Source organism: Gobius niger (assembly GCF_951799975.1).
Source record: "Gobius niger genome assembly, chromosome: 17".
Taxonomy (NCBI): domain Eukaryota; kingdom Metazoa; phylum Chordata; class Actinopteri; order Gobiiformes; family Gobiidae; genus Gobius; species Gobius niger.
In genome coordinates, this window is record NC_136868.1 from 13,515,956 (window position 1) to 13,527,988 (window position 12,033).

The 12,033-nt window shown below is 45.1% G+C and overlaps 1 protein-coding gene across 5 annotated transcripts in view; it reads right to left on the minus strand.

Annotated features, from left to right (window-relative positions):
- Positions 1-290: 290 nt before the first annotated feature.
- The window catches only part of dab1a (DAB adaptor protein 1a), a 115,124-nt gene continuing 103,381 nt past the window's right edge, over positions 291-12,033 (minus strand). For 3 of the 5 annotated variants that reach the window (XM_079575386.1, XM_079575389.1, XM_079575385.1), the window contains 6 exons: positions 11,858-11,954; positions 10,774-11,156; positions 10,016-10,211; positions 9,800-9,948; positions 6,183-6,342; positions 292-1,944 (listed from right to left, as the gene is read on the minus strand). In XM_079575386.1, the coding sequence (XP_079431512.1) occupies positions 6,199-6,342; positions 9,800-9,948; positions 10,016-10,211; positions 10,774-11,156; positions 11,858-11,954 (969 nt within the window). In that variant the 3' untranslated portion in view covers positions 292-1,944; positions 6,183-6,198. Of the gene's footprint in view, positions 1,945-6,178; positions 6,343-9,799; positions 9,949-10,015; positions 10,212-10,773; positions 11,157-11,857; positions 11,955-12,033 lie in introns of all 5 variants that reach the window. The other 2 variants (XM_079575387.1, XM_079575388.1) reach the window with 2 other exon arrangements.

The following is a 12,033-nucleotide window of genomic DNA, read 5'->3' on the forward strand; positions in this document are numbered from 1 at the left end:
TGAACTACACCACATATTAACCTTGCTTTAAAGGTTTTGGCTTTTTAAACACTGGGCTGAACGCTGTGCTGTAGCTGGCTGCTAATAAACCTTATGACAGCTTGCATTAGAGTCTGCCAAAGTGACAGGGCCATTAAAATCATGTTAAATTACAACTAAATACTGTGGGCTGGTTCTTTCAGACTGAGTACAGACGCATGAGGTCACCCCTGCTTCTCACAGCCCATTAGTCTTCCTCCCCTTCACTTTCACACACACAACACACACCAGCAAATCATTGAGATGTGTTTATTTGTAACAGTAATACATGGTGGAATAATCAACTGAACCAAAATCATCTATAAACCCACTGTAGAATGTCATATTCATAAAGATAAAAATAATGTGTCAATTTTACATTAAGAAACTGTTAGCTGAGGTAAAGTTAAAATAGGTCTAGAAATGTTATGTACTCAAACAGCAATGATTCCCTTTTTATTTATTCTTTGCTCTTGTCTCCTGATGTCGTGTGTTTCCTCTGCAGGCCACACGCACAGGACTCTGGCCATAAAATAGGGAGCGACCGGCATCATCACAGTAGATGGAGTAGTAGCAGAGGAGCTGCGGCCCGCACTGACTGCAGCGGTTTGGCACATGACATACACAGACAGATGGGCGGGGCCTGGTCCTACACCAACCAATCAGAGGAGGGAATGGAGTAGAACAGACTTGAGTCTCATGTGCTGCCTGCAACAAAGGTCTCACACAGAAATACAAGAATGGGTAAACTTGAGACTAAATGTTCAGGTTTATTGAGAAGACAAAAGAGAAGTGACGTTAGCTGGAAGCAGGATTAGCTCTAAAGTATGGACAGGTCTACATTCTAAGAAGGGCAATAAACATTGTGACCTGGAAAAGGAACTCAAATGTTGGTATTGCTTGGGTAAAGTTAAAGAGTTTGCATAACTGAAGCCTTCCTATTTTATGGCACAGAAGTCCAGTGGACAGAATGGTTGTCATTATTATTTACAAAATGAGTTTGGCAAACCAACTATCAGATGCCTTAAAGCCATGTGGACTCTATAAGTCCTATAGAGCTGACCCCAGCGGCTTGATTGACTTATAAAATAAAAATTCACTTTTTTCTTTTTTTTTTCAATCAGTATTGTACAAAAGCTATAGAGAATGAAGAGTTCAATCACAGAATCTGTCTCTCGCCTCTTCCCTCTCGGGTCCTTTCCGCAGTTCGTCGGGTCCTTTAGCCTTTAGTCTTTCTGCTCGGAGAGACGTTTGGCAAATCACAAGTGCGTGTTTGGTGATGTCTTGTGTGTACTGCATGTATGCGAGCAGCTCCCAGAGAGTCTAATTCTGCATAGAGATCCAGCAGACACTCACGAAAAATGAGGGGGAAACGCCCGAAAGCAACTGACCAATCAGAAGTAGCGATCCTGGCATGTTCTTTTCCAGCACAAAAGAAAAAGATGATCTCTTTAGTCCTGGTAAGCGTGCATGTCCTGGTGTGTATCATGGAGACAGAGGGAGGCACTGCTGGATTCGGGAGTCCCTCCGTGGCAGGACAGTCCCGGGCCAGAGGGGTGAGTCGGCGCAGACGAAGAGGAGCGTTGGGGATTGGTATGTGTAAGGCTGGCTCTGAGCGGCCACTGGGTGACGAGAGGAGGAAACAGCACAGTGCGCGGCGACAGAGGCTTGTCCCGCTCAGAGAGTTGGGACAAGGACGGGACTGCTGTGGAAGAGAAGGGGAGCAGAAGGAGGAGTGGCGGCTCCTCCTTCTGTGGAGTGGAGGAAGAGGATGCGGGACAGAGACACACTTCAATCTGGACACATTCGTACAGTGGTGTGGGGGGGGGACTGCTCCTGCTCTCTCGGTGCTGGTCAGGGACGTCTTCCTGTGGGTCTCTATTTCTTCCCTTTGTTGATCTTGGCGTAGAGAGGGTCCTTTCCCTTCTGGGCACAAAACAAATAAGAAACAGTCAGTAAGTCACTTGTAACCTCCTTTTATAAACATCATAATTGACGCATTACAATCTTAGGTTCTTCTTAGGATGAGTATTGGGATTTTCAAGGGATTTACAAAACAGCACAGGACTTAATACTTCTTGGCTTCTCCCTTCGCGATAGACACGGCTTATCCAATTACAAGACACCCATTTCACATGCAAAATCATTCCTGCTAAAATAAAACAAGCATGAATTCGTATTAAAAGCTGGTTATGTTGCAACGTCTTGTGGCCTACTCATCCAACGGTTTAGCACGTTCAGACAAGTGAAGCCCAGCTCAAAGTGTGAGCCAATGTTTACACGATCCACAAGGGGGCAGAAGTGCGCCGCTCTGAACCCTGCTAATCACTCCTGCTCTGTGCTCATTGCAAAACCCTCACTCAGCCCTCACCCTTGAAACATAAAGAAAGAGAAGGGGGGGGGGAGAAGGATGTATAAGTAGCCATTGTTGCGGCCCCTCCTGCCCTGGGCTTCCTCCAGGGCCAGTATGAATCAGAGGAATAAAGTAGCCTTGAAAGACCAGTTCTGAGTCACAGCGCCTGCGTCTCTCTCCGTCAAAGGCAAAACAGCGGATGATGGAGCACCCCCAGAGAGGGCCCAGTTATTATCATACACATAATTACAGCCAGCCACTCCATCTCCCATGCAGACAGCCTGATTGGGGGCTTTTGACTGTTCGGGTATATTTGGGACAAATCCTCATGGGAAGTGCAACAGGGCTGAAAGAAGACATGAGTTCTGAAGAAAGCGGTTTGCATACGCGACTATAGCACTTAATGGTGGCGTCGGTTGATTGGAAAAAAGAGAGGAAGTGTCTTTGACAACAACCACAGTTGACATGGGGAGGTGTCTGCCAAGTCAGTCATTATAGGTCCACATAAATAGAAGTTATTGTAATATGCCTATTGTGACAGGTTGATTCGGTAGTGAATACATGCTGTGACCTTTATTTCCATCATTATATAAAATCTAATTGGCATTTGGTCACTGACTGGGCATACTGTATAGCCTTAACAGGTCTGGGACATGAGACTGCATTACAATGGCTTCAAATGCTCTTGTGGATTAATACCATGAAAATTCAATACAATTTAGATTAGCCTCAGCCAAGAATAGACTTGATGTTAAGTTGAGAAATGTCTTGTCCTGCTGCGCTCCCTCTAAAGCCTCACATCTCCAGAGTGCACTAAGTGAGCACAAACTGGGGTTAAACTTTGAGCGACCGTTTAGCGGTGGTGGCTGTGGGCTCTGAAACTCGGGGCTGGCAGTGCGGGGCTGCCAGGGCCAGACAGTCGGCAGAAAGAGCTGCCAGAGCAACTGAGAGCGCTGACAAAGAGGCTGAGACACTCCGTGACAGCCACCTCGCACTGCCCACTGCTCTGAGCCGCCGCAGCCTGCCCACGTCACCCCGCATCAACTGTGCAGCACTGCCAGCCCTCCACTGCTTCAACTCCATCAAACTCAAAACACTGGAAAACACAGTCCAGGAACAAGAAGCCGAGGAGACAGGTGAAGACTAAAATATCTGAGGACCTAAGTCAGAGAGTCAGGGCTGGCTGAAGTGACTCACTGCACCTTGACTAAACCCTGGACTCTAGGATTGATATCTAGAACAAGGACAGAACCAGGACTAAACTAGGATGGATAGAGGAGAAGTTCAGTCTAAACCAACAGAACTAGACCGAAACTATTCCCAAACTTTAAATTTAGGACACAAAAAGTGCAGGAATAAAACTGGCTAAAACAGGACTGATTCATGAGCACCACAAGCAGACACCTGTGCGCCAATTTTTGGGAACCCCTCCACCGCACACATGTGCACAATTGTGTCAAATTGAGAAGCGAGCCCACTTTATCAAATCTACTGTATACCCTTGGCTGCAGTGAGAGCACAGGTGGCCCCAGCGTGGATCACAGGTGTGCTTGTCCTGGGAGAAGAGGGGCCTAATCAACAAGGTTTGTGTGCTTGTGTGTGGGTATTTGGGCCGATGTCTAAAGTCGATGTGATTGAGCAAGTAAACACCATATGGGAGCAACGGGCACTGGACCAGGACCAAAGAAACAAACAAAAAACTCTTAAAGCTCTGCACACCACATTTTACTATCCATCCCGCCCCATTTAAGGCCCGCACGCACCTGCTGCCCCAGAGTCTCTCAGAAGAACGTTTGCAAAGGCCAAACAGGGGAGAGGGGGAGACACTCAGCCAGGCCAGTTCACAAATGGGCCAAACCCGGAAGGCGTCTTGGGTTTTGAATTGTGCCAATTATGTAGGTAGGCACATTCATCTTGGCACCCCGATGAGAACAACACCGCTCAACTTCCCGGACTGAGTGCCAGCAGCTATTATAAGAGTCACAGCAGGGAATGTTGAGCGTGGGTGAAGAGGACACAGTTTGCACACCCATTGGCCGTCTTTGACTCCAGTGAATCAAGACATGCAGTATCATTACGTAATACTTAGTTGAAAACTTTTATTTTAAAAACTTAAGTCATTTAAGGCAATGCCAAGGCGCAGCTGTGCATTTAGGTTTAAGTTCTAAAAAAGAAACTGAGGAGCAAGTCAAATATTCATGATAATAGTTAAGGAGTAGTTAACTAAAGCAGAACTAAGTAACGCATGCCCCTAGAGGCCACAAGCGCCACTGCAGGTGTCGTAGCATATTGCGTTTTTTTTCCTTATTAAATGTCCGTGAGAGTAAATACTACGCTGACAGAAAAGACAAAGGGAGAGAGGGATATTGTACATCCAATTACACAATGAAGTTAGCTTTGCCCGTTAGCCTGTTAGCTTCTTCTTCGTGATTCCATTAGTGTGTATTGGTGGCTCAATACAGTTCAGTTCCCAGTGCTGGGAAGTTGCAATTGTGGTTTTCTGGCCAGAGACATCAGAGGGAGATGAAAGACCCCCCAATCATCCCATTAACACTTGTATTACCCTCAGAGGGACTGCGGAAAGGATTTATTAACTTAAGATGTAGAACCTTCTTGCATGTTCATTTTAATCTGCTGCCCTGAGATACATTTTGATATGTACATATATGTAATATTCTGCTCTAATTTGATTATTTATATATTTTTTGCTCATTTGAACGTGTTTAAATGATTATTCATTGTACATAAGATACCTTTATTCTCTATTACTTGTTACCTTCTTCTTTGATTGCACACTTTTCCTGACTATTTGTAACCCCTTCTTGAGAGCTGTTATAACAGGTGAATTTCTCCATTGTGAGATCAGTCTGATCTTATCTTATCCCTTATCTCATGCATAAGCGACAGTAGCTCAGTTGGTAGCGTGGACTCACTCAGACCAAAAGCTTGCTGGTTTCAGCCAACAGTGAATATCAGTTTTATTTAAGATGCTAAAAATACATGCAGCCAATAGTCTAGTGAAGCCATTCCCAAAGTCATCGCTGCCCCTTATCGCTCAAAAATCTTTCATAATATATTTACTCAATTCAAAGTTACATTCCATAAAAAGGGCCAGATACAATTACATAAAAAGCAACATCTATATCTAATGACTGTAGGTATTATACTGTTTTAAAGTAGAATAATGTAGCAAATACATTTCAAATTAATATTATATAGTATATTTCTTGCACATGCACGGCCAGTATTGAGACTAAACATGTTTTTTTGCATATCAATATGTTTGGCCGGGTGCTCCAGGCACAAAACCTGGAAAATTATTTTTTATCCTGTCATTAAAATACTCAGCAATACGGCACTTTTTAAAATGCAATACAACACACACCATGCAATTTACATAAATGTACATGTTTATATTTAATAACCAAAATTATGGTCCAATCCCAGAGGGCCGTGTGCTCAGTGAAATGTACAGGCTCTGATTGGCTGTCACACACAATCACCTGCATGACTGACAGGTGCTATTTCAGGGAGCAGGGTGATGAGGGAATAACCAAAACACTGCATGAGGACACGTTGTACTACGGAGGAAGATATCCCACTTCACAAGGCACTCACAGAACTTGCAATAACACGACACAAGCACAATGAAACAATCTCACCACTCAAACACATGCCGACTTCGTGAAAAATGCAGAAAAAACATCTACAAAGACGCAGGAGAAGACAGTGAAACTACAAAAGGGTGCAGTGCAAAGAAACAGGGTGAAAAAGGCAGGCAGCAGAACAGAAAAGTTCAGTTCATACCTACCGTGCCCTGCTGTTATCTAGCTCCCAGCCTCCGGAGTGGCCTGGTCCGGACTGGCCTGCTCAGGACTGGCCCGCTCAGGAGTGCCCTGCTCTGTACTGGGCTCTGGAGCCTCAGTTGCCTCTGCGCTCTCACTGGGACAGGGCGAGCCAGAACCACACGCCTGAACAGCAGTGGAGCAAGGCGAAAGGGGAAAAAAAGAGGAAAAGTGGAAGAAGAATTAGACTGAAAGGAGAAAGCTAGAGGTAGTGGTTGTGTTTGAGCTAAAACAGAGAAAGTATCAGTAGTTTACAGAGAAAGACTGTTGTTGCCTTTACTGATAAAGGTGCGTCTAGAACTACAGTGAGAAACAGGGGGGGGTCATTAATCAAGACTCGGGCTGTGTGCCGTTAAAAGAATGTTACACCAGTACTTTAACGATACTTTACGAACACATTTGTCATCTAGAACCATAATTCAAAACATTGGTAATTTATTCCTTAAAAGAAACAATTTCTTTTTAATATGTATAATTTATTTGAGCTGCAAAAACCAAGTAGCTTTCTTTCATGCTATCGCTGGACCCAACAGGCATCAAAACTAAGGATGCACCGATCCAATACTGGTATTGGTTATCGGAGCCGATACCGGAAAAATACGATATCGGGTATCGGCTACAAGTATCCGATACTGAACCAATTCCAGTTTTGGCTCTCAACTCCTTAAAAACACAACTTTTACCACCTACATCTAAGTGAATATGGGCATGCTGTATATCATTTTAAAGCAAGAATTCTAGTTTTACCTCGGAAAATGTATTTTGATCGCTGCGCAAAATGCCGCGCTAGCAATAGCATGCTAATGCTAACGAAAGCTAATCACGGTTGGGTCAGAAACTATGATAGCAGTGTTGTTTTTGGCAGCCCTTTTAGTTTTAGTCTTAGTCATAGTCCTTTGGACGAAAATGCATTTAGGTTTAGTCACATTTTAGTCATTTCAAAATGTGATCGTTTTAGTCACGTTTTAGTCAGACGAAAATTAAAAAGGTTTTTGTCAAGTTTTCGTCAGTTTCATTATAAGAAGTGATAATTAATTTCGATAAGTCTTGGAAATTGGGATAAATAAAAGCTTCTATTGGCTTTAGACAAACAGATAGATGACACCACGATAGGCACTGGCAGAAGTGGCCGACTGTGAACAGGACTTTTCCCAAAAGCGCCCGCTCTCCTCGTCCTCTGATCGTCGCTTCGAGATTTTTTTTTTTTCTTGACCAACAGCGCTGTCTGCACATACGTAGCCGACCTCAACGTGCTTTCTGCATTCAGACGCCACGGTATTGAAAACTGTCCTGAGAAACGACAAAGTCCCTGTGACCTGGATGTCAGACGCTCCGAGGAGGATGTACGCGAGCAGTGACCGCACGCCACGGGGAGAGAGAGAGAGCGGCGCCGCCGCCGCATCATGAGCAGCACGGCGCCGCTCCGGGTCACGTTTACCGCGTGTTCTCTCACTCCGCGCACAAACTCTGTTTATGAACGATCTGACGAAAAATCTTCTCCCATTTTTGTCTCGTCTCGTCTCATTGACGTAAACTGGTAAACGTCTCGTCATGTTCTAGTCCCCAAAGAGCTAATTTTAGCTCGTCAACGTTACGTTATCGTCATTAAAAAAGGGGGCGTCAACGAAAAGATATCGTTATCGTCTTCGTTGACGAAAACAACACTGTATGATAGAAATACCTAAAGAAGCCCAATACAATAAACTAACTGCTGAAGCCAAGAGTTTGTATTTTAGCTTAAGAAATAACTGATCTAACATATTTGTAATGATCAGATCATTTCATGTGAATTGCTTATGTTAATGTAACCTAAAGCCTGTCATATACCCAAGGATTATTGGTGTAGAAAAGTCCTGTGATCCTTGTTTGATGTTCATCCATTAGTTTATCAATAGATATAATTGATAATTGATCTGTAACATCATGACAATAAATATGACTTTATTGTTTTAAAATGGAGAAAAGAGTCAATGAAATTTTTCACTCAGAGAAAGCCACTTTTAAGAAAGTCTCTTGGTATCGGTAAATATCAGATTTCGGCAGATACTCAAACCCCAGTATCGGTATTGGTAGCAAAAAAGTTGGATTGTTTTCCCCCCCCTTGATACCCGTAGTTTTGATCCCACACTGCAATAATCTACCATTAAACAATACAAGTAAAATGCTAGATTATTTCATGGTGTGCAATAGTTTGAAAACAAGCTAGGAAATGGCGTGTTCACAACAGTGCACTCAAGTTACGTATATCACATCCCATTATTTCTCCCGCACATTTACAGTTGCCAAAGCGAACTCTGCTCATACATCCTTTTCTTGCCAAACACATACTGCACTTTTGAGCACTTATCATGGTTATGAAAGCTTGCAGCATCCATTTTATTGACAGCCTGTTTTTTTCCTCTAAAACACTTCGTCTTTCACACCTCTTGCGGCATGGAGTTACAGGCATGCTTTACCGCCTGTGTCCATCTTTCTTCTTCTTTCTATGTAACCTTTTCAGCGCTCTCTCACTCACTCAGTGCCACCCTGCTCCATGTTATTCAGGACTGGTGACATTTTCAAAAGTGTGAAAGTCCTTTATGTTTTTTTCTTTTCAATAATAGCCGAACTCGGAGGCATAAAACTAATGTTGCACGCCCCAGAGTGGAGAGAGCAAGAAGAAAAGGGGAAAGAAGCACAGAGAGGAGAGAGACAGAGGAGTTGAAAGCTGTGTTTCTTTGAAGGTCATTCGTTGGACAAGGACTTTGGTCAAAGGGGGCTCTCACTCTTCCCCAATGAACTCTCTTCATCTCCACATCTAACTGTTCCTGTGTCTGACTCACACACGAAATAAGGATTAATGACCTCCGGTAGAAAAAATGGAAGACTATTTTTCCCTTATATCTGAGAGATGAGCCTGTCCATATAGAGGTAGTGATGTATGGATGCATCCTCTCAGATATTAATAACAGCCTAATGATGACAAGTCTGCTGGCTAATTTAATGCCGTGTTGATCAAGCATGGACACACACACATCCACACACAGCTTATTTTCACAAAACATAAGGAAATACACTCATGCACACCGGGACACAGTCAGCCCCCTAATCAGCCAGAGTGATTACCTGGCCCGCCAACACGGCTACAATGGCTACACTGGCCATTTATCAGCAGTTCTTGACATGTGGATATGCTTATATCTGCATAAGAAGTGGCTCAATCAAGGACGCACACTTTACTGAGACCTGGAACACAGTTCCTAAGAGTGAAGACAACCATCCAGCTTCTTTCTTAACTTAAAGCTGACGTTTGCCACAAACTATGTAGCTTCTGCAACGGCTGGTTTCCGTGACTGTGTCAGACAAGATCCAACAGTGAGTGAAACGGTAAGATAATCCAGTTGCTTCTGTTTATTTGACTTACAATATTCATTATATTCGCGATGATAGGGCCAGATTGTAAAAGCAGACATCTGCTAACGATATTTTTAGCAGCAATTCCCATGGTCTCCTTGGTTCATAAATATGGTGTTTGAAAGCTAAATGTTTTGAGCTGCATTCACTACATCTTTCAGTTTCTCCCGTAAAGTCTAAAAACACTTACAGCATCCTCCTCTCCACTGCGACTGGGGCTGCCCTCTGCCTCCCCAAACGAGTCGTCCGTAGGGGGGTCTGTGGCGTCCGTGGGGGGGTCGCTGACATGAGAGGCTGAAGATTTGGAGGGAGAGCTCTGTCGGGGAGCTGGGGTGGGAGCTGTAAGGAAAGAGTGAGTCAGAGGTTGGGCTTGAACAGTGTGACGGAGAGAGAGCATGAGCCTTACGTGAGTTGGTCGATGGTGTGGTGGAGGTGACTGGCGTCAAGTTCATTTGAGAAATGTCAAAATCGTCACAGTCGTCCGTGTCTTGGGCAGTGCCCACACGGCTAAAGTAAGTGCTGAATGCTTCTGAGGTCCCTGCTAAGCTGGGCTGCTCCGCCTTCTTCAAGGGCATGGCAGGAGGCTTGGCCAGCTGAAAATCCTGCACACAGAACATGAGAGTGAGCCTCGACCAACTCCCAACTGATGTATGAGACTTTATAGTGGATGTCCGTATGGCCATATGTATGCCATTAAAATTAAGAAGAACTAGCCATAATGTATAAAACTACAGGCCGCAGCCCTTAGAGCAGCAGTGGCTCAGTTTGGCTTGGCCTCTAGTTACAGTGACTATAGTGATACATTTAAACAACTCTACTGTAAAGGTACCTCATGGGAAATAAACTCTATGAAAAAACACAACAATAATCTAATCTATCAGTGTCACTTTGTCAATCACCTGCATTATGACTGTAAACAGCCAAATGCCAACTTTGACATTTAGCGAATTGTGAATTTCTCCTTTGTAACATGAATAAAGTCCTATGCTATCCTAAACTAAACTATGCTGGTAAAGAGGCAATGGAAATGTCAGATTTTTGAGATAAACAAAACCTGGGGCTGATTTATCCATCTGTATCACCGTAGCCAGGGCAATACTTTGTAAATCAGTTACATTTACAGAGTAAAGTCAGCAAATTACACAAATTAGAACCAGTGAGCACCTTGAACATCTCTTTGCCAATCTTCTTCGCCCGCTCCCCGTGCTGCGGACTGGAGGATGCGGAGGGGGACGGGGCCGAGGCACTGGCCCCTGCTGAGTGGCTTTCTCCTGCAGGGGTCACTGTGGCGACTGGGGCAAGCGTCTGGAACATGGCTGCTGGCAGCGTGCCCACCGGCTGGGCAGGGAGGTAGGCTGTGGGGTAGGCTCCGGCCGCCATGGCTGCCCACTGCTGCTGTGTGGCAGGGAAGATGTTGGCCTGGCCCCAGATCAGAGGCTGGCCCCCTGGCAGGACCTGTGCCACGGGACCCAGGGGCGACTGCACCCCAAAGGCCAAAGGTGTCTGCGCCCAGTGTCCAGGAGGCACCGCCCCCATCGTCACATAACCTGCACACAGTTCATAGGAGCCCAGTGTTTGAACAGAAAACAGCAGCAGATGTGATTACAATCTGAGCACAGCACACAGATAATAAGCCATGCATCACTGCAGAGAGCTGCCCTGGTTCTGCCTGCAGCTAATGCACTGTCTCTTAATGGTCACAGTGAACTCTCATAATTACCTTCAGAATGAGCTGAAGTCATTATGTAAAGGCACACTCATTAAAAACACTAAGATTCATCAGTGCTGACGTTCTATAACACATTTGTTAGTCTGTGCGGCATAAGAGGGCTGACATTTCACCTGTGCTGCCCGCTGCACTGTGCTGAGAGAAATACTGGAGGGGAGCTACAGGGATACGTCTCACTCACTGGGAGGAGTGAATATTAAAGAGCCCCTACTCCAGTCTTCTGTGTGTTTATTACTTTGCTCTGGCCGCCACAGGTAAATCAGCCGCATCCCACTAACCACACATTCTATATTCCACACACAAGCGGCCCACCTCTCTGCGCCCCTCATCTACATTTCAATTCTATTCTGTCCCGCTGTATTTACCTCCCGCCCTCTCCTCTTCCGCCGGCCTGACTCTGTGTCTCTTAAGTCTTCTTACTCTGCCTTTATCTCCGCTCACGCCTTGCTCTCCTGCTGCGCTTGTTTCCCCTCCGCTCGCAGCGCTCATGTATTTAAGCAGAAAATGAAAGGGTCCTACCTGAGGGCACAGACGCAGGATTGAAGGGAGCAAACAGTTCAGTGGGGGGCTGCAGGCCTTGGGAGGGGTCCAGGGTGTTGGCTGGAGAGGCGGGTGTCTGAGTAAGGAGGCAAGTGAGGAGAAGACATGAGCGGGAAGGGCAGCGTTCCACATTTATAATTTGTAGCTTGTGAAAT